The sequence below is a fragment of the Drosophila nasuta genome, chromosome X (assembly GCF_023558535.2).
Source record: "Drosophila nasuta strain 15112-1781.00 chromosome X, ASM2355853v1, whole genome shotgun sequence".
NCBI classification, from domain to species: Eukaryota; Metazoa; Arthropoda; class Insecta; order Diptera; family Drosophilidae; genus Drosophila; species Drosophila nasuta.
This window is the reverse complement of record NC_083459.1, coordinates 27,321,430-27,345,214: the sequence shown is the minus strand read 5'-3', so window position 1 is coordinate 27,345,214 and position 23,785 is coordinate 27,321,430. Positions and strand designations below refer to the sequence as shown.

The following is a 23,785-nucleotide window of genomic DNA, read 5'->3' as shown; positions in this document are numbered from 1 at the left end:
TCGCTTCTCGTTTTGTTTTGTCTTCTTCTTGTTCTTGTTCCTGTCCTTGTTTGTTGATTTGTTTGTTGATTCGCTTTGCTGCAGTGATGAAGCATTTATGACGCTGCGTTGGAGGCTGAGACCGAGACTTTTTTTCAGCTGTTATGAGGGGAGATTGACAGTGCTAAACTGTCATGCCAACATAGCTGCCTAACACACACACACACACACGCATGTAATATAATTGCCACAGAGAAAAGAAGCATAGCATACTTTTTAGCGCGCCATTGTGACATATGTGTGTGTGTGTGTGTATAAAGGAATATTGCTGTGGCCAGAATGATGCCAATCCGCCCACTGAACCCAATCAGTACGGCATCAGCTAAACCACAGCAACAGAAAGAAATAAAGAGCGGAAGGGAGAGGGAATGAGAGAGAGAGAGAGAGCTGCTCTGATGGGCAGCAAAACTACACACAAAGAATATACTTCTCTTGGCTGGAATATGTGTGGTAAAAACAAACAATAGTAAAACTGATTAAGTCGGAAAAACCACATCAAGATTACGAACATTGAATGCAAGAGGGGGCAGGAGGAGAAAGAGAGAGAAAAAAATGGAGGAGGCACGCGAGCGAATTGTGAACCACGCGAAGTCCGTCCGCACAATCGATGGCAGCCCGCACACACTCTGTGTGTGCAAGTGGAAGGAAATGAAAAATAATGCGGGTCTTAGGGCTAGCCATATAAGCAAGTATATATAGATATACGTGTATGTGTGTGTGTGTGTTGGCCACAAGAAATGAAAACGAAGCAAAAGTTGAGGGTTGAGCCGAAGCATGAAAATGAAAACGAAAATGAGAATGAGAATCACAGAATGGCAAAGCGAAGGCAAAGCAAATGCTCCCACATATCGTATCGAATAATTGAAAGGATTCGCACAAGCTGCGCACAAAATGAGCCAAGTGGCCAGGCGCAAAAAATTCGAAGGATGAGGCTGAGTCTGAGGAGTGAAGCTTGTGTTGAGTTTGGGGGTTGGCACTTTCAAGCGACAATTTGTAAGATATGATAGTAATGCTCTATGACAGCAGCGTCGCAGCGAAGCAGAGCCAACAATGACAGCAAAATTAGTCATTGTGCCGCATTCACATCGCATCGCAGCGTCTCAACTCGCCTTCTCTATCCACGGACTTATCCACAGCTCGCCGCACATTTGCATATGTATGTAGATAAGTATACTTATGTGTATTGTGTATACATAACATACCAAGAGAGAGAGTGAGGGAGAGGAAGAGGGAGTGCTGTGTGTGCCCCAGTGCCTGACAATTATGTACAATTTACTTTGCATAACACTCGAGAGCGCAACATTCAAGCTTCAAGTTGCCAGGCTACACAACACAAGCAGCTACCAGAGCTTGTGGCTTAGCCAAAGAACCGGCAACAAGGGCACCGAAAGAAGCGCACACACACACACACACACACACACACACACACACACACACACACACACACACACACACACACACACACACACACACACACACACACACACACACACACACACACACACACACACACACATTTATAGTATAAGGAAAGGGGAATGTAGTTGTCAAGCTAGTTAGCATTTTGTTGTGAGCGAAATCTCGAAAAAGCAAAACTCAAAACAACGACGAGTGAACTGTGTGTACTGAAGAGCTCTGAATATGTTCTGTTCGCAGTGCTAGAACTGGTGGGAGGCAAAAGTTATGAATGCAAGTGGCATGCCACATGTGTACAGTTATCATTATCTCTCAGTTACACAAGTTTTGCAACTTTGATTTCATTGACTGACATTAAATGCAAATGTCGAACGAAGCAGTCACCAGATCAGTCTTCATATGGTTCAGTCAGCCTCGAGTTGCACTATTCAGTTTTAAAAGAAAAAATCAGTTATTGGTGATTCCACGTTGGGCGCCATATTACCCAAATACTCTATGGCGCCCAACGTGAGTCACAGATGTCGTAGAAATATAGCTAAGAACTGAGAACTCAATCACGTCAGACTATCACAACGTTAGCAACAACTATGGCGTGGCCAATGTGCGTACAGCAAACTATCTCACACCACTTAAAACATCAGGTAAAACCAGTCGAAGCAGTCAGCAAATCAGTCTTCATTTGATTCAGTCAGCCTCGAATATCACTCTTCAGTTTCATACGATTCGCAAAAGGGGAACTTAGTTATGGGTTACTCACGTTGGGCGCCACAGTAGTAGTAGAACATTTACTATGGCGCCCAAAGTGGGTTAGAGGTGTTGTGGAAACATCTCTACGAATTGAGAACTCGCCCATGTCAGACTATCGCATTGTTGGCAACAGCTAAGGCGCTCAACGTGCGTTAATCAAACTATCTCACACCATTAGAAACAATTGGTAAGCTTACTAGTAATCAGGAGATACCATGCGAATGCGTGTGCAGCTGTTGTGTTGAGTTTCGGTTGCACCAAAACGGCTGGAAAAAAATCATTTGGAACAAGTTTTTTTTTTGTAAGCATTAAACGCTAAGCAAATCGACAAACGGTGAATATGGTGAAATATGGTGAAAGTGGAAAGAAACAAAAGCAAAACATAAAAAATACTATAAGAGAAAGAGTCAGTGGAACAGTGGAAGCGACGTCTAGACCGTGAGCGAAGTGAAGTTTTTTGGCTTTTGTGATTTGAGGTGAAATTCTATTTAATTGTTTGGTGAGAGGCGAACTTGAAGTGAAGCGTGTGGCAACAATTGTGAACGTGAACGAACGTGATATCAAAAACAAAAGAAACAAATTAAATTATGATTTAAATGAGCTGAGAATGCAGTGCAAATTCTATTGGCAAAATTCAATTTGATTGTAATTTATAATTGGAATTAATTCGTTTTTTTTTTTTTTGTGTGTTTGTTAGTAGAGAAGGATTACAGCTCTTAAGTCTTTCAGCTTACGGGATTATATATGATCTTTTTTTTAGTTTGAATTAATTTTGTAATTTTTCTTTTTGCTGTAGCTTTTTTGATGTTGTGCTAACCTTGTGTGGGGTATTTCGCATATGGAAATTTTGTGATTTTGCTTGCATTGTTTTTGAATTGAAATTTTGGATTTTGATTGATAGGCAGAGATTCGATTTGATACGATCCGATTCGATTGATGAAGTTTTTGTTCGATTTTGATTCGATTTTTGATTTTGATTGCGATTTTGTGGTTGATTTTGTTGTTTGTTTTTTTTTTTTGGTTTTTGCTGGGGTGCAATGGTGAGTTTTGCGCTTTATTTGATTTTTGATTTTGGTTTTTGCTTTTTTTTGTGGTTTTGTACAGAATGAGAACGAGTTGAGTTTTGCGATTTTGATTTGGTTTTGGATTTGGATTTTGATTTAGAACTTTTCCGAAATGCTATAGATGCGCTTTACGCTCACGCACTTGCGTCGCAGTCGCTCGCACTCGATCTCCCGAAAGTCGGCGTGCGAACTGGAGCTGGAACTCGCTGTGGCCAGGCTGTGACTTGCCTCGCCACTGGACGCTGACTGTCCACCGATGCCGCCGATGCCAATGTCGTCGATGGCAATGTGATGAATGCGCGGCAGCTGCTGTGCAACTGCGGCAGCCGCAGCGCAAATATTCGGCTCGCTATTTGCGGCACCAGCTGGCGAGTTGCACGAGTTGTTCGAACTGGAACCGTTGGAGCTGCTGCCACAGATGGATAGATCGTCTTCGTCGTCGTTGTCGTTGTCGTTGTCCTCCTCCTCTTCGCACTGCGGACAAACGTTATCGTTATCGTTATCGCTGAGCGGTTCTTCGTCCTCGTTGAAGTGCGTCGACTTCTGTTGCTGTTGAATTCCGTTGCAGTTGTTCGTGCTGATGATGGCTCGCTTAAGTTCGAGCAGCAGCGGCGAACCGGGCAGCAGTGGCACCAACTGTGGCTGGCAATCGAAGAGACCCAAGCTAGCCACCGATTCCCCAGCGACTGGCAGCGGTTGTGTGGTAATCACCGCCGATGCAGGGACACCCAAGACACCGTGGGCGGCCTCGGGATGGATGCGATTGTCGGAGTTGGTGGAGGAGAACTTCGAGAGCAGCGACTTGGAGCTGGCCTTGTTCTTCAGCTGCTGCTGCTGCAGATAGTAATAGTCGCGTGGCAGCGACGATGTGGCATGCAACGGATCCTCAGGATCGTAATAACCCAATGCAGCGGGTCGAAACAATCCCGGAGTGCTCAACGAATGCGGTTGCTGTGATTGTGACTGCGATTGGGATTGCGATTGCGATTGCGATTGGGATTGAGAGTTCTCTTGTTCGTACGAATCACTGATGACGCTCGCCGTGGAGGCGGTGGGCGTGGTGCTGCTGAGCGTCGATTGGGAGCCAGCGGCAGCGGCGGCTGCGGCGGCAAATTGGGCGCCCAGCAGTGGAGTGAGACCGGCCAGGAATTGTTCCTGCTGCTGCTGCTGGCGCTGTTCGTCGAGTTCGCGGCGATAGGCCTCGATTTGGTCGCTCGGTGAGGGCGTGTTGCTGTGTATGCAGCCTTGAAAGAAATCCAATGCTTCGTACAGGATAAAACACAGGCCCAGGACAAGAAATGTCTCCATCATAAGGAACTGACAGCCATTGGAAGTGCAGCCGAAGAGCGAAACGGAACGCAAACGGAACGCAAACGAAACGGAATGGAACGGAATGGAACGCAACGCAAATGAAACGCGACACTCACACAAAATGTCCGTCGACCGTCACTTTTTCTTTTTCGCCCGCACTCGCTGCTATTGCTGTCTCTTTCCTTTTCGGTTGCTATCTTTTATCTCTTTCCTTAGACTTCTCGTTGGTTATTCTGTTGTTTTCTTGTTGATGTCGTTGTTGTTGTTGTTGTTGTAGTTGTTCGTATTGTTTAACGCTTTGCTATTTTGAATTGAATTCTTTTTGCTTGACACTTTTTGCACTTCATTTTCATTTTCATTTGGCTTTCCATTTGGCTTCACATTATGCTCCCCGCGCCTTTTTCCCTTCTTTTGTTATGCAACGCAAATTAATTTCGAATTTGTTTGCTGTCGCTTCGCGTTGTTGTTGTTGTTGCTGTTGCTGTTGTTGATGTTGTTGATGCCGCCTTTTGTGCGCTTTTCATTTGCATAAATTAAATGCCGCTCTAACTCGCTCTCTTTCGCTCTCGCTATCTCTCTATCTCTGATAGATAGAGATGCATAGTTAGATATACGCATACATATAGATATATACAAATATACAATTAGTACTATTTATATATAGTACACAAACACATACACAAACACATACGCATACGCATACATTTAACACATAGATACAACATACACATAGAAAGATTCGGAAAAACTTTTTCTTTTGTTTGCTTTTGCTGTGCGTGTGTGTGCGTGTGTGTGCGTGTGTGTGAGTGTGTGTTGGTGTTGGTGTGCGGAACGTGGTGAGAATGAAACAGCAGGCCAGCCAGCATATATATAGTATATATTTACATAGATCGGTACATAAAGATTGCGCTTTGAAATGTGTATTTGACTCGCAGCCCAAAAGTATGCAGTGATTTCTTTTCCCTTCTTTTATTTCACTTGCAACACACACACAAGTGCTGTGCGTACGTGTGTTTATGTGTGTGTGTGTGTGTGCGTGTTTATAACGCGCATAAAAACCAAAAGTAAAATGTAAAAACATAAAACGAAAAAAAAAAACGAACGAAAAACAAAATAAAGGCAAACAGGAAGCTAACAAACAAAATGCGGCAACTTTGTTGCCTTTGGTGGCGTTGTTAAGCACAGCTTAGAGATAAGGCTGCCCTTCCCCTTCCCTTCACACACACTTCAACTGCTCAGCCCACACTCTCGGTGTGCTGTGGCCAAGAGCCAGAGCTCATAAACTTAACAAACAGCTGAGAAGCCCCTAAACAGCCGTTTCGTATGCTTCGTCCGTATAGAAATGTGGACCACAAAATGCCGAAACAGCTAAGCACAAACTGTAGAATGAAAGTCACGTCCCGCTCTCCCCCCCCCTTTCGAGTCGAGTTGTAGTTGCGGCGACCAACATTACTTGGGGAAAAAGAAAAAACCAACACTAACCACTCGCCAAGCAACAAACAAGAAAATTTAATTACATGGCTTAGGCACATATCAAATTATCTAAAATCTCAAATGTATTTGCCTTTATTATTTTTGGAAATTGTTTTAAATTGCTTTTCTTTTTTTTTTGGCTTCAAAGAGCAGCACTTTAATTTCAATGGATATTCATTTATTGCCTCAACACAATAAATATTATTTACATGCATTAATTTGAAATCATCATCATCGTCATCATCATCATCATCGACTACAAATTGCAGCAATATTTGCATGATTTAACATGTGGGCGCAATAAAAAAAAATTACCAGACAGCAGCCAATCATAAAAACGAAATACGTGTAGCTAAAGACAAAAAACCCCATAGATGAAAAAATGATAGAAAATTTTATTTGAATTTTGCCCATGCAACGAACTCGTTGCATTTCACAAAGTTTCCCATTGTCTGTTCTGGCCGCTTTTGAAAAGTTCGATGGCCATTGTAATGCCTATTTGTTCACATGACACACAACACAAATACCAACAACACACACACACAGACGGAGAGAGATAGAGACAACAAAGAGCCTTGGCTAAAGGGTTAGACCAATCATCTAGTGTTACGAACTGGCAGGAAAAAGAATTTTGATGGTTTGCAATTTGCTGGCTGCTGTGTGTGTTTTTGTACTGTGCTGTGCTGTGCATTCACATTATTTGGAAATCCGAAATCCGAAAAGCACAGCTTGACAGAGTCATCACAAAAAGAAAAGCGAAATATGCATATGAGAGAAAGGACTCAAAACCAGGAGTCGAAGACTTGCTCCATTATTATTATCTTTGCTCAGCATTTGCTTCTTTATTTTGCAAGTACAATTGAGTTTTGGATTTCTGATTTAACATTTTGGCATTTTGGCATTTTGGCATTTTGCGAGTGTCTATTAAAACATCAACACAAACACATTTCAAATTCACAATTCTTTGTGTGTTTTTGTGTTTTGTACTCGAAAAATCATAAATTATTATCAACATTTCTCATTATTATTAGTCGATTCGAAATCCATTGAAATTTGTTATTGCCTGATTTTCAATTAAAAACAAACGAGTCATAAATGCGCATATGAATTGAAGATGCTAATTGAAATAATAAATGGGCCAAAAAAGAAAAAAAAATGGCATTTCAAATCGAAGTGTAACAATGGCGATTCAAGCGAGCTCTCTAATTTGCATATTCGCGCATAAATATACATTAAACTATTTTGCACATTCCATTGGGCCACAATATTGATAAAATATGAGCATGTGCACAATAAAACTATATAGAGATACAACTTGCTATTTAAATTATTCAAATTGTTGCGAATATTGCGTTCGCTTTAATGCCCAAATACGAGATATCTATTTGGTGGAAAACAAAGTATGACAACAAGTAAGAGAGAGAGAGAGCTGCAATCGAGTGTGCTTTGGAATGGAAACAAAATATGCCAAAGGAATATACTGAAAAATACTTAAAATAATTCTATATGTGGTATATGGAAATGCTAAACACCAAATTAGTATACTGATCAACTACTTAAATATGCTAAAAGCTATATTTGGTATATCGAAATACTATTTGGAGTAAATTATACCAAATGAATATACAGAATGCTGTATTTGGTATATCAAAATACTATTTGGAGTAAATTATACCAAATGAATATACAGAATGCTGTATTTGGTATATCAAAATTCTTATAGTTTTAAAATATACTGAAAAATGCTGAAAATATGCCGAAGGCTATAAAGGTATATCGAAATACTATTACATTTCAAATATACCGAATGAATATACTAAATATATTAAGATATACCGAGCAGTGCAGTATTTTATACTGAAATTTGCCAAATTAGTATATTGAAAATACCATGACATATCAAATGCAATATTTAGTATATCGATATACTATTACATTTAAAATATACCGAGTGAATATACTAAATATACTAAAATATACAATATTAATATATTTAAAATACGAATATATAACAAATGTATATATATATAGTATATTGATGTACTATTACATTTAAAATGTACTGAATGAATATACTACATATATTAAGATGCACTGAGCAGTGCGGTATTTTATACTACATTTTGCCAAATTATTATATTTAAAATACCAAAATGTATCAAATGTAATATTTAGTATATCGATATACTATTACATTTAAAATATACCGAGTGAATATACTAAATATCCTAAGATATGCCAAACGGTACGGTATATTATACTAAAATGTACAATATTAATATATTTAAAATACCAATATATACCAAATGCAATATTTAATATATCGATATACTATTACATTTAAAATATACCGAATGAATATACTAAATATCCTAAGATATGCCAAACGGTACGGTATATTATACTAAAATGTACAATATTAATATATTTAAAATATACTATCACATTTAGAATATTCCATAGATTTCAAAACAAACCAGATTCTCAGCTATAGCAACTACCTACTGCCTGTTACATAGAAGATAATATCATCTAATCCCATTGGTAGCGTGCATAATTAATCCAAAACGATGTCGAGAGGGAGAGAGAGAAAAGAAAGCAGCAAATAACTGACTATACAAATAAATCGAGTTATATAGGATTAGACCCCAATTATTTGCTGATGGATAACTGCGAGTGTGTGATTTGAGCAAAATTTGGATTCAGCTCAAGCACCGAGTCCCGCATATGTAATGCATATTATGGAATCATGAATCACACCATTGAGAATGTGCGTGAATGTATGATAGCTCAGAGCTCACATTTGGCTCAGTGATTTTGATGGGCGCAAAACGCAAGGCAAATGCGGCAATTGGATATGCAATATGAATGAAGCATCTAAAGATATTTACAGCAATTTGCAGCTATAATAACAATCTCAACAAAATGAAAATATTGACGAAAAAAAAAAACCAAACACAGAAGAGAGGGAGAGAGGGAGATGGAGCCAAAAAGAAAGCTGAAAGTGAAAATGAAAACACTTTGCCAAAGGAAAATACAAACGACGCGCAACGAAGCTCAACCCAAAGATGATGTGCGTGGTTCTTTTTTTCCACTTCCTCCTCGACACACACACACACGCAATCGATGATGCGGAAAAGGGTGAAGCAATCACAGTCACAAAGTGTGGCCAACACCCCATTTCCTCCCCTCTCTCACTCTTTCGTCACAGTCACAGTCACAGGCAAAGCGGAAGCTCAAGCTTGCTTCTGTTGCTGCTGTTGCTGCTGTTGGTCACATCAAAATGCACAACGTGTCGTTATTTATGGCTTTGGGAGCAAGCTGCGTTGCTGCCACCGTTAAAGCCACAAATCGAAAGAGCAAGGTTGTCGCTCCCTCTCTGTCTCATTCGTTCGCTCTCTCACACTCTTTGACAACGCATAAGCCACGCGACGACGAGGCCAGGCAACAGATCAAGCTGGCAAAGCTGGCAAGCTGGCAAGCTGGCAGTCGTTGCTTTTCCCTTCCCCCTCCTCACAAGCAAGCCATAAACTCTACACACACACACACATGCACAAGTGGCACACACACACACACATATACACACCGTTTTCATTGCAGTTTGGCGGCTGTAATCTCCCAGCTATCGCTTGGGCTTATGCAACTCGGCAAATTGCTGAGCTGCCATTGCTGTTGCTGTTGTCATTGCTGCTGTTGCTGCCACATGAACACACAACAACTGCTTGTCTATCCCCCTCCCCTCCACTCCCCTCTCTTTGCACGTAACAAACGTTTCGTGTTTCAACTCAATTTGCTGGCACAACTTTTGCTCGATTTGTTTCGATTTTCAATTTGATTTCGTTTCCCGCCGCTCTTCGTTGGTTTTTATTATTATTATGCAAGGCACTCTAATTAAATTTTTAATGTCCAACTGTGTGTGTGTGTGTGTGTGTGTGTGTTTAAAAAGTTCTTTTTGCTTCTGCTTCAAACAAATTCCAAGTAATTGCACATTGAAATTGGCATCAGAATGAAAAGGACGAAGAGAACATTGAGGAACAACGGATGCATTCAGTGGAAAGCGTGGAAATCTTCTTTTTTTTGTGCACGTTAACTTTACAAGATTGCCGAGACTGTCCAAAGTGCGATGGCGCAGAAGAAGAGTTGCGACGGCAGTCAAGACAATGGACAGTCTGTCTTACTGACTGACTGCATTTGCAGTTGTCTCCACACAGCAGCGAACAATCATGGCAAACATTTGTTATCAAGCGCAATTTAATCATTAGATGCAAAGGCAAATAATTGCTGAAATTGTAGCTGTAGCTGTTGCTGCTATTTTGTTGTTCAGAAAATACCCTAGGAAAGATGACAAATAATAGAGTAAACAAAATGAAGACATCATCTTCTTTATTTCATTAACCAATTGAATCGTCAATGAATAGAAATTATCTTGTACTTTTTAGTCCTCTTACTTAATTGTTAATAATTCAATATTCTCATATTTAAAACCCCTAATTTTCGTATTGTTTATTATTCCCCAATTGAATTCACAGTTAAATTGAAATCTTATATTCAGCAGATTTTTATATTTTATCAAATTAGCTTTGCATATATATGACAACAAACAACTGCAACTGTGTAGCTAAGGATTAAGGATTAAGAATACTTAAATTGTGTAACTATTTGACAAATTTACTTAAAGTTGTTGTATAAGAAACAATAGCATTTAATATAAATGAAACTCGAATTTCAAATTTATTCAGCTTATATATTTTAGCGAATTTAAGAGTCAAATAATCAACTATTAAATGTGAAACCTTAATACTCTGAAACTTTAAATTTGCAAAACGGTATAACTGGGTATCTCTAGCACAAATAGTTAAATTTTGGTTTCATCAAAGCTTTTAGCAACAGCATCAGCAGCAACATCTTCTCCATCTATCTCTCTCTCTCTCTCTCTCTCTCTGTCGACATTGCAGACTACAATCAAACAAGTGCGAAACAGCAACGTTGACAACAAAATACCAGAACAGCAACAGCAATTGCGACAGCAAAATGTACAAAAAGGATGTCCGGGTAAAAGCATTAATTTTTGCCTTTTTTGTTATGAAATTAAATTCCGAAATATTTTTGCTCGTCGTTTTACATATTTTGCATAGCATTTAATTAAAGAACAAAGCACAGCGCACGGGCGGATGGCGACAACGATAACGACAACGACGGCGAGAGAGAGAGAGAGAGAGAGAGAGAGAGCAAGAAGTATACAACTAGATAAAGACAGCAACAACAAGCGAGAGAGACAGCAGTTAGCTGCAGCATGTGTTCATGTCATGGTCAACAGGCTACACAGAGCCAATAAAAGACACAGCGCAACATGAGAACGAGACGAACATTAGATGCGCTCCAAGCAGGATTAAATTGCATCAAAAATGCGGGTGCAAAAAAATCGAGAAAAGCTACAGGAATTTTAAAAGTTAAATAAAGCAGCTATTCAAGCCTCAAGCAACTTAGTTTCATAATGCTTTTATATTTTAGCATTTCGATATACGTATTTTAGTATATTTTCGGTATAATTACTTGGTCGATTTTAGTGTCATGGTATATTTTAAAATGTTTTAGTATATTTTCGGTATAATTACTTGGTCGATTTTAGTGTCTTGGTATATTTTAATATGTTTTAGTATATTTTCGGTATAATTACTTGGTCGATATTAGTGTCTTGGTATATTTTAAAATGTTTTAGTATATTTTCGGTATAATTACTTGGTCGACTTTAGTGTCATGGTATATTTTAATATGTTTCGATAATTCAGAATAGTATGTATATACTTTAGTATATTTGCATTTTAGCGTTTTGGTATGTTTTCGATAATCATTTAGTATATTTTATATTTCAGTATTTTTTCGGTATGAATACTTGGTATAATTAAGTCTTATGATATATTTTAGTATATTTTCAATACAAACATTAATTTTTTTTATATATTTTGAGTATTTTGTCAGTATAAATACTTGGTATATTTTAGTGTTTTCGGTATATTTTAGTATACTTTCGGTAATAATTTGGTATACTTTAGCAAAAATGCTGCATTATTTCACATTTATTTCAACTTTCTATATGTTGACTGTAATTTTGATAGAAGAGCGAAGTAAATAAGCCAAATAAGTAACAATCTCTGCACTTTAAAAATGACTCATAAGAATATTAAAGCTACAAAATGTTGCCCAATAGATTTTAAATAATTTCTCAAAAAAAGCCGAACTCCACTTAATTAAATTTTAGTATATTGTTTGGATAACAAGAAGTGGGCAAAATAATGTCAGAGCAGCTTGTGGAACTTGTCACTTCATATTCGAAGCAAAGGTCAAACTGTCTGCTGTAATTACCTGAACACACACACACACATAAAGTTTATTGCGTTGGAAATGAAAAATACGTAAGTCACACACTAAGTGTGAGCAAATGGAGCAAAGTGGATGCGGTAGTTATCATGACCCTTTGGCATAGAAATGGAAATGGAAATGGAGAAATGACGAAAGCAGAGAGCTTGCAGTGCACTTTTAGGCGCTGTGACCCCCGCAACAGCCACAGCAAGAGCAACAACAACAACTGTTGCCAACTGTAGAGCTGCAGTTGCTACTGCTGCCAGAGCCACTTCATTTTGTCAACTGCAACTGCTGCAGCTGCTGTTGTGTGTGTGTGTTGTGTCCATAGTTGGACTTTGCTGAAAAGTAAACCAACATAAGTGTTGCGACGTTTCCGTTGTTGTTATTGTTATGCTACAAGGCAAGGCTGTGAGGAGAGAGAGAGAGAGAGAGAGAGAGAGAGATCTTTTTCTGTGCCCCACACTTTCGGGCCTGGCCTGAACCCATGTTAACCTCTTTTTCCTGCCCAACTGCTGCAATGCTTTAAACGACAGACAGTTGTTGTTGTTGGCCTTGCCTGCAGCATAAATTTTTAAATGTGCCCCAAATAGTGGTGCACGCCCCTTGCAAATTGTTGTGCTGCGGCTTGTCAACTGCAGCAACCTTCACCTTGTTGCATGACTGCACACACACACACAAACACGCCTCCGACAGCAGCAAGCAGCAAAAAAAAAAAGAAATGCAGTAAAAACAATTACAAAATTTGTTGCAATTCCAAACAAATGAATTGCATTATGTAATGCACTTTGTTGTGGTGCGGAGAGGAGAGGAGAGGAGAGGCAAGCAAGAGGTGCATCAGTTTGTGGCAACTAGCAGTTGACCGCCAAAACCATTGAATATGGTCATTATGCCACGCACTTTTGTGGTCCACACTCCATCTACATACATACATACATACATACCGATGTATTTATGTATGTATGTGAGTATATTTGGCATATCTGTGTCTCTGGCCGATCTGGCCACAAGCCCAAGCCTCAGCAGCGAATGCATTTTCGAGCACTTTGGACCGCGCAACTGTGGTCAGCTCAATGGACGCACCATTAGCATATTAAGTTCCCATTCTCTCTCTCTCTCTCTCTCTTTCTCTCTCTCTCGCTCGAACTCTGCGTTTAAAGATGTCAATAATTGAATAGCGAAATTGTTGTCAGATAACCGCAGCGATTCTACCTTTTTTAAAGAGTGGAAGGATGCCCATTACAATACTCAACAAGATTGTTCATTGGTCTATACCTAGTTAATATCCACCATCGATAACTTATTCGATAACGTAAAACATTCATATGAATTCATTTCAAATAACAATTTTGTATCTTTTTCCACCAAATCGATAAATTCACACATTGTTCACACGTTATCTATTTTCAACAGCAGCATAATACATTTATCACAATCGATAACTTATTCGATAACGTAAAACATTCATATGAATTCATTACAAATAACAATTTTGTATCTTTTTTCACCAAATCGATAAAGTCACACATTGTTCACACGTTATCTATTATCAACCGCAGCATAATACATTTATCACAATCGATAACTTATTCGATAACGTAGAACATTCATATGAATTCATTACAAATAACAATTTTGTATCTTTTTCACCAAATCGATAAAGTCACACATTGTTCACACGTTATCTATTATCAACCGCAGCATAATACATTTATCACAATCGATAACTTATTCGATAACGTAGAACATTCATATGAATTCATTACAAATAACAATTTTGTATCTTTTTTCACCAAATCGATAAAGTCACACATTGTTCACACGTTATCTATTATCAACCGCAGCATAATACATTTATCACAATCGATAACTTATTCGATAACGTAGAACATTCATATGAATTCATTACAAATAACAATTTTGTATCTTTTTCACCAAATCGATAAAGTCACACATTGTTCACACGTTATCTATTATCAACCGCAGCATAATACATTTATCACAATCGATAACTTATTCGATAACGTAGAACATTCATATGAATTCATTACAAATAACAATTTTGTATCTTTTTTCACCAAATCGATAAAGTCACACATTGTTCACACGTTATCTATAATATTTTCAACAGCAGCATAATACATTTATCACCATCGATAACTTATTCGATAACATAGAAAATGCATTTTTATTTATTTGAAATGACAATTTTGTGTATGCTGTTGATTAAATCAACAAGTTACTTAATCACATATTAGTTAATGCATTTGGCTAGGCTGATAATCTAATCGATAAAGTATTCGATAAGTCAGGAAATGTGTTAAATTTTTGGCAATGCATAACTTTAATGAAGAATGTAAATATTCGATGAGTGACTACTATTATCAACAGCAACGGAATACATTTCATACAATCGATAACCTATTCGATAACATCAAAAGTGTAATGCTAACCAAAGCGATTCTGCTTTTCAAATTGTTAAAGAATATCAATTACATCTATTGTCAATTTTCTCACCAATTCAATCTTTAGAATTATTTTATAGTAAAAACGAATGGAATTCCTGATGAACTAAGGCCTTCAGGCTCATCAATTAAATTCATTTACAAGTTGCAAATAATTGCGCAAATTTATGTGTTTTACGTTTTAAAATAATATCCAAAAATGTATGTAGCTACGAAAATTTGGAACTTTTGCAGTCACTTAACTATTTAAAACAGTCACGCCAACTGCACCATCAATTGACGTGAAAACATTGCGTATACGCACCACAAATAAATGTGTTTTGTATTTAAAAATAATATCCAAAAAAAATCGCCAAGAAATTCTATAACTTTTGCAGTCACTTAACTATTTAAAACAGTCACGCTAACTGCACCATCAATAGACTTGAATATATAACGTATACGCACCGTGTACATATTTCAAACACTAACAAATTGATGCCCTCAGCTTAGTGTGTGTGTGGCAAGAAGTCAATTTGGAAAGTTGCACGAAAATATCAGCCAGAAATACATTATCGATAACGATTGTAACGAGACAGATGAAGTGAGTAAACGCATAACTCAGCTCGCTCTTCTCTCTCTCTCTCTCTCTCTAACTTGGCGCATTTCTTCAACTGGTAACTGGTTGTCTAACATGCATTCAAGTGCCTTAAAGTGCCCCATGCAAACTTTGAAATTGTTTTCGTTCAATTTGCAAACCAAACAACTCAAACCATTAAGGGGCATTCCACGCTCAGCCAGAGGCAGCAAAAGCGAGCGCAGCAAAAAAGGGTTGCGCGATGTGGAGGAGGAGGAGAGGAAAGAGAAAAACTTGAGCGGGAGTTTTGCGGTGGCTCTTCGAGCACATTCTTTTGCAGCAATGGTTAACGCATACAAAATAATTAACCAGCAAATGAAATACATACAACAATAAAGACAAAAAAAAAAAGAATGAAAAATCGATGCCAAATTTGTAAAAAGCCAAATCGATAAGTTTAGCATTAAAATGATCGCAGAGCAAATGCGCTGAAAATAATTTTATAAATATTTCAAACACTCTTGAATATTTGAAATAAATTGTATTAAATTTGAATTTCTTTAAGTTGTAAGATATGAGCATTTCTTAATGTTGTAATTAACGTTTTGGCACTTTGAAATACTTGAAATAAATTATATTAAATTGGATTGCCTTTAAGCTGTGAAATATGAAAATTTCTCAATGTTATAATTAACGATTTTGCAGTCACTGTAATTACACTCGAGATATCTGTGGCATGGCCTTCACAGGATATGCAGCTGGATAAAGCGAGACTCAAAAGGAAACGTTTGCTGCATGTTGCATATTTGATGTGCGGAATATGTTTGTTTGTTTGTTTGTTGTATTACTATTTATCTGTGTATATAAAATACATATATGTATGTATATACTCGTATATGAAATGAACTTTTTTGCATATAGTTTTCAATCTTGTGTGTCTGCGTGTGTGTGTGTTTTTTTTTTTTATTTAATTTCCTTTTGAATTCATATATTTCGCTTCTCAGATTATACATATTTGTATGCATGTTGTTTTCAGTTATTTATTTATTATTATTTTCGTTTTTTCTTCTTTTTTTTTTGTTAATTTTTTTGGCGAACATGCGAATGTTTGCTTTCAGAGCTTTATGAAAAGGAACCGAGAATGCCTTTTGTGGCAGCTGAAATCGTTGTTGTTGTTGTTGTTGTTGTGATGGTATTGACTCACTGGCAGTCATTAAAAATATGAAATTTCATGTAAGGACACCCAGCGTGAAAGCCAAAGGCGCGAAGAGTCGGGAGTTGTCATATGGCAAAGTACTAAATGAATTACGCTGCTGATGCTGCTGCTGCGGAGTGGAGAGAACATTTCATATTTATCGAAAGGCGGACCATGTTTACATGAGGAGGCGTGGCAGATATTGAACTCATCGAAGTCGGATGGGAAGGAAGGAAAACTGGATGCTGGATACGTAATATGTTTGTCCATTTTCGGTGCGTTTAACAATCCTCCCGATGAGGCAATGAGAATGCAGTCAGTCCCTGCGAGCAGCGAGCAAACAAAAATGTAACGCAAAAAAAGTGGGGAAAAGTGAAAAGGAAACCCATGAAAAGAGAGAGAGAGAGAGAGAGAAAAATGGGTGGAAAATGTGCAACACAAACACAATTGCAGCAGCATATCAATTGTGTATAACATTTATGTATGTGCTTCTACACAAACACAACGATGAGCGCTTATCTGGTGTGGCTGCCACATGCACCTGCAGCATCCGACACAAAACACTGGGCAAACACACACACACACACACAATTCATTGTCGATAAATCAGAGCAAGCCGATTAAACTATCGACACAATTCGATTGGCAGAGTCGAACGTTGAGTGCGGTTCGCTAACAACTCGATGTGCAGGGGAGCTTAAGCTAAGCTCAAATTGTGCCAGCAGCAGCATTTAATGTGTTATCGAATATGTAATTATTTCGTATTAAGAACTTATCGAGTGTTCGCATTCGACGCTTACTCAATGGATTTGTGAGTGCTATGCATGCAGTGTGGCATGACATTCGTACATAATCCCTAAACACTTGGCAAAGCTAATAATGTAATCGATAAACTATTCGATAAATAACGAAATTTGTTTTACTAACGGCAAAATTCACATTGTTCACAAGTATTTCATATGCCCTTAATTTCAACTATTATCAACAGCAGCATTATCCATTTTCCTTAATCGATTATTTATTCGATAACATAGGAAATGAATTATTTCGTTTAAAATAATAGTTTTATATATTAATTTCATTAAAACAACAAGTTTGTTAATTGCTCATTAGCCAATGCACTTGGCTAGGCAGACAATGTAATAGATAAACTATTCGATAAGTCAAAAATGTACAAAACTTGATGCAAAGCATAACATTAAATAAGTTTCTGAATAACTTTTAGTTACCAATGCGTGACAACTACTTTAATCAGCAGCATAGTACATTTCATGCAATCGATAACTTATTCGATAACATCAAAAACGTAATGCAATGCATTTCAAACACAAATTTTTTAACTACTTTGCCTTCAACCGACAAACTGTTTAATTAAACGTTGATTAATGCACGCGATAACATTTGGCCTGCATTTATGTGTGAGATATCGAATGTCCGAGGCGATCCTTTTGAGCACATCTTATCTATTATCGTTCGCAATCCCGACTGCTGACAGCACACAGCCAACAACAACAAACTTTGCTACATCCTTTGATTCGAAAGCCCAAAACAAAAAGGCAAGAAATGGAGGAAGGGAGGAAGGGAGGAACTTTTGACAATGGCCCAAAGGAGCTGTCAAATTTTGTGCGTTATTACATTTAACGTTGTTATCGAACCGAGCGAGGGAGAGCGGGGATGGAAATGGGTCTACTTCAGGCACACACACACACACACACACACACACACACGCCCATTTGAGTGGTCGAGTGGGAGGGGAGAGAATAGAATACAGAAGAACAATGCGTTAAGCAAAAGTTGCACAAAATTGACAAAATATAAATAAAATATGGCACAAAGCACAAAGCGATGTGCGAAAAATGACAAAAACAGACGTCAAGACAGGTGAACACAGGCTGTCCAAAGGGTAACAAATAGATGTGAGCGGAGACATGGCAATAAATAGATAGATATATATATATATTTGATATGAAATGGGACAAAAGGTGAGCGAAAGAGAGAGAGAGAGAAGCGATTGACGCTAATGTTGTCTGAAAAGTATTGACACAAGTGGCACACGGGGGCGAAATCAAGGGCAATGTTTGGAGTTGAAGTTGAGAAGAAAGCTGAGAGTGGTGGAAGTGGGAGAGGAAGAGGAAGAGAATGCTACTGCTTCATATCCAATTGGCGTTTAACAATGATGACGTAATTGATTTTTAAGCAAATACACTTTGTCAGCGCAATCCGAAAAAAGATTTCTCAAGTGAATGGAAGCAAAGTGCAGAACAAGAACGAAGAACGGAGAACGGAGAACGAGTGCTTGTTTAAAATCTTAGCTAAAGCCCCACTACAAAACTCACACACACACACACACAACTGGCACACAGAAGTAAGTAAATCAAATAAAAGTAAAGAAACCAAAGCAGAGAAATAATAAAAAATAAAATACATACGAATATATATATAGAGAGAGAAAGAGAGATGTGTATAAAAAAACGAAGAGAATCAAGTAAAATAAACTAAAACGTGCGAAGGCTGCAGGTGCCACTCGCCCTTTGTATCTGTAATTGTGTGAGTGTGAGTGTCAGTGTGTGAGTGTCTCTGTGTGTGTGTGTGTGTGTGTAGCCACTTTTGAGTGCTGCTGCTGCTGCAGCGAAACGAGCCAAACGGGGCATTCTTTATTTACACTTGGCCATACATCAACACACACACCCACACACATACTTTCACACACACACACACACATAGATACTCTCACACACATACAGTCTGTACGTGTAGAGAGCAAACAAAAGTCACCTAAAGACCATAAAAAAAGCGTGAATTAAACTCAATTTATTTGCAGCTAACCCAAGCTTAAAATACACTTCGCAAACCCAAATGCAAAATACACTGCACAAAAATGTTAATCACAATAAATGGAAAGGTGTAAACTGCCATAAAATATAGCTTTTAATTGCCCAACGAGCAACAAATGAACTCGTTGCGAAATATAAACTTTTGTGAAGTAAATTTGTAAATATTTTCGACTCTTTAAAATGCTTTAATTCAGTAATTTTGTCAGCAAATTTTTGACTAAAAAGTTGAGTAAGCTATTTAATTAAGTATTAATTTAATAACAAATAAAGAGCAACATTTTTTGGAGAAGGTTTGTCAGGTTTTGCAGCGATTTGTAGCGATTCATTTGCTGATGAATAAATCGAAATTTTTTAACTAATTTTCAGCTAAAAGTTAAGGAAATTAAATATGTAATAAAGAAATTAAATTATCTTTTTAATGGTAATAAAAATAGTAACATGTTAGAGCAGCAAATAAAATTAGAAATATTTTAAATTTACTTATATATATTTTGTGATTTTTAAAGTAATTTTAAAGGCGAATAAACAGCAAATTCTGTGGACTAACAATTTGTGTATTAAAAGCAAATTAATTTGCGATTTCCCTAACTACTTAAGCGACCACAAAACTTGAATTTAACGCTATTCGCTTTTGCCAAGCTGTTTGACTTTGGGATCAATAGAGAGTTATGAGCATGGAAATTATGTCGTATATCGTACATAAAGTTAAATTAAAGATTTCGCTCACACTCGACTCAAAGTCAAAGTTTCAGTGAGTTTGTCAAACAACAACACATAAAACGATCTAGCTAAAAGGAGACCGAGTGCTAAAAGCTCTATTGTATGCATTTCTCAGAGAGTTTCTGCTTGACTTGAACTGCAAACTCTTGAGAAAACTTTCGAAAGAAAATCATAGAAAAAATGAAGCACGAAGTAAAACGAAAGAAAAAACATTTTTCGCTCGCACACTTTTGTTTTGAAATATTGCAATGAAACATTTTCTGGGGAAGCGCAAGAAATCAAAGTTTTAATTATGTAAATGAAGCCAGAAAAGTGTAAGTGAGTGTAATCGTAATTATAATACTATATATACATATATATATAGATAGTGAATGAAGCTTAAGTTAATGTGTGGCAAGTGCAACAACATGCACAAATTTGTTTCAATGACATATTTTAACTTGAATCGCTTAAGTGGCCAGCAACAACAACAACAACAGCAAACAACATTAAACAAACAATCAAGAAGGTAAACAACTAGTTAGAAATGTTGCCTATGGTTTTATCAATCAAATGAATATCTCATAAATATTGTGAAACATTGTGAATGTGTGTGGGGAGCAAAAGTTGAGAGCCAAAGTGCATAAAATATGGCATGTGAAATAACAAAATGAAAGGCGGATAATCACAAGCCTCTTAAGAGCACAAGCTACTTATAATTGAAGTGCTTGCTTGTATACAACTGTTTACATGTGTGGCATGCGGCATGTGGCATGCGGCAAGCGGCAAGCGGCATGTGTGGCAAGTACTTTTGCCTCCGCCTCCGCCTTCGACTGAGCCACGGCAACAACCGCCACACACATTAAGCTGCTGCTCTTTGCAACTACAACTTTTTGCCCCCTGCCCCCTGCCCCCTGAAATGAATAAGGCATAATATACTAAAGTACATATTTAGTATATATTTTGTATATAACTGAAGAACTGCGGTGGCTTCTCTATGTTAGTTCAAAAGGAATATCTCTGCGTCTATTGCAGCACTCGTTAAACCAAAACCAAAACTTCTAATAACACTTTAAAGTGTTTACATTTTTGTTAAGACTTTAAATGCGAGTGCAAGAAAATGGAATTTGAGTGAGTAAATTAATGAAAGTTAATCGCAGAATTAACAAGTAAGAAAGCTACATGCGAGTTTGCTCGACTTTAAGATATGCCCTACTCATTTATAATTGATTCAAAACAGTGTGGTATTTTTCTAAGAAATATACCAAATTACTGCAAAAATACTAAGAATATACCAAATGATATGATTTGGTACTACATTATTATACTTTTATAGCTTGAGTCTCAAAATTAATATACCGCAAATATACTACAAAAATACTAAGAATATACCAAATGATGTATTTGTTACTGTATAATTATACTTTTATCTCTTAAGTCTCAAATTAATATACCCCAAATATACTGTAAAAATACTAAGAATATACCAAATAGTATATTTGGTAATACATTATTATACTTGCATAGCTTGAGTCTAAAATTAATATACCGCAAATATACTGCAAAAATACTAAGAAAATACCAAATAATATATATTTGTTACTGTATTATTATACTTTTATCTCTTAAGTCTCAAATTAATATACCGCAAATATACCAAAATATACCATATACTATGTATGGTATATTAAAAAAGTGTTACATTTCTTTGAACAATAATTGTATCTATATCTAATAAATCCTGAATTAATATACCGCAAATATACTAAAATATACCATAGGCTATACTTGGTATATTTGGTATATCGAACTAGATTAATTCGAAAATGTATAAATACAAAAATATACCGAATGCTATATACATATAAAATATACCGAAGGCAATATTTGGTATATTAATATAGTATATACGAAAGAAATTATTTATACAAAAATGTCTATGACTCTTGCTATTTAGAGCATATTATAACAATCCTTAAATGAAAACTCTTAATTGCTAGCCACAAATATTAACAACACTTCAAAGAGTAAGTTAACTTTTAGTTTCTGCATTAAATATGAATTGAATGCGAGAGCAAGAAAATGAAGAAATGTGGCTTAAAGAGAATTTGAATATTACTTGCAGTAAATGAATATGTTAATCGGAGAATTAGAAACAGGGAGAAGGAAAACTGAAATCAAGAGAATATATATGTATATCTGAGAAACTGCATTTGCTCAAAAGAATTATCTCTGTGACTGTTAAACTAAAATTCCTAATTGCCAGTCAGAAATATGAATAACACTTCAAAGTGTAAGTTTACTTTTAGTTTTGCACATTAAATATGAATTAAATGCCAGAGTAGGGAAAAGTGAATTTGCATATTTCATGAAGTAAATGAATATGTTAATCGGAGATTAGAAACAAGGCGAAGCAGAAGCCAAATTGCCAACACTAAATCACTAAATCAGCTTAACATATGCAAGAGCTGCTATTTAAATGGAAGCCCATCAATCAATCAATCAAACAGAAATGAGCGAATGAGCACTCAAGCCTATTTAGGCTAGCAAATAAGTAATGAGTGCCAGAATGCAACAGAGATTTGCTAAAGCTGCAATTAGACGTTGCGTATACGTAATGGAGTTCTATTTTCATCTGTCTTTTATTTGTTTATGAAGTGTAAAAGCGAGTGTAAAACATATTTCGCAATCTCAAATACTGCTCAATAATCGAGCAAATATATCTATGCATATAGTTAGCTGTATTTTTTCTGTTGCTTTCAATGTTGTTTGAAAACTTGGCGAGTCTCTAATTTGCATATTGTTGTTATTAACAATTTGCATATCAAAATAAGAAGAACCGAAACAACAAAAAAAAAAAAAAATGGAAAATGTTGATGGCGACTAAAAGTTGCAAGTTGAGTTCGAGTTTGAGACTTGTTCGTTGATTTCTTGCATATCATAAAATAAAATTCAAAATTGACTTTGTTATGTTTAGCTTGTTGTTGTTGTAACCTATCTAATATGCTGTTTTAGTTGTTGTTGTTGTTTGCTGAAGCTGACGCTTTGCTTTAGGCTGAAAAGCGAGTTGTTTTTTTTTTTACAGCTGGCAGTTTAAGCAGCCATAAACACACAGACACACACACATACTCAACAAACACGCTCACACACACACACACACACACGCACATGCTTTAATTAACCAAAATTTTCGCTTGTTTTCATTTACCGCCAAACTTTTTTTTTTCTTTTCTTTCGCTTGCTTATCAACTAAATCTCTACTCGTGACTATTATTATTTTTTTTTTTTTTTTGTGTAATATTATAATTAGATATATTTCTATATTTTTTTTAAGTTACACTTAACACGCACTCAAAAAATTTCGTTATTTTTTTTGGATTTAGTTTAGAACCGAAAAAAAATGCCAAAAAAAAATTGTATTTTATTTTTCTTCGCTTGTTTTTTTTAATTTGTAGCACAGTTTTTAGCGCGCGTTGTCGTCGGCGTTTGTGTTTAGTTTAATTTTGTTGAAATGCAATTTCTCTTTAAATTGTTATTGTTATTATTTATATTTCGTGGCGTCTCTTTATGCGAAAGGCGCCGCCTTTTAATAACTTGATGCTCAGCTTTCGTTGTTGTTGTTGTTG

General features: G+C 36.7%; 2 protein-coding genes across 3 annotated transcripts in view; both read right to left on the bottom strand.

The window, feature by feature from the left end:
- The window catches only part of LOC132796536 (neurobeachin), a 124,646-nt gene extending 121,446 nt beyond the window's left edge, over window positions 1-3,200 (bottom strand). Inside the window, 1 exon segment of the mRNA XM_060807736.1 lies at window positions 3,020-3,200. The gene's annotated coding sequence lies outside the window, so the exon portion shown is untranslated.
- LOC132796537 (uncharacterized) lies at window positions 1,584-23,445 on the bottom strand. Of its 2 annotated transcripts, XM_060807738.1 has the most exons (3): window positions 23,368-23,445; window positions 3,409-5,160; window positions 1,584-2,468 (listed from the first exon to the last, which is right to left on the bottom strand). In XM_060807738.1, the coding sequence occupies exons 2-3, from the start codon at window positions 4,575-4,577 to the stop codon at window positions 2,399-2,401; spliced, it is 1,239 nt and encodes a 412-aa protein (XP_060663721.1). In that variant the 5' UTR covers window positions 4,578-5,160; window positions 23,368-23,445; the 3' UTR covers window positions 1,584-2,398. The 2 variants fall into 2 exon arrangements, with proteins under 2 accessions (XP_060663721.1, XP_060663722.1); XM_060807739.1 differs by lacking the exon at window positions 1,584-2,468 and having other exon boundaries at window positions 3,198-5,160.
- Window positions 23,446-23,785: the final 340 nt, after the last annotated feature.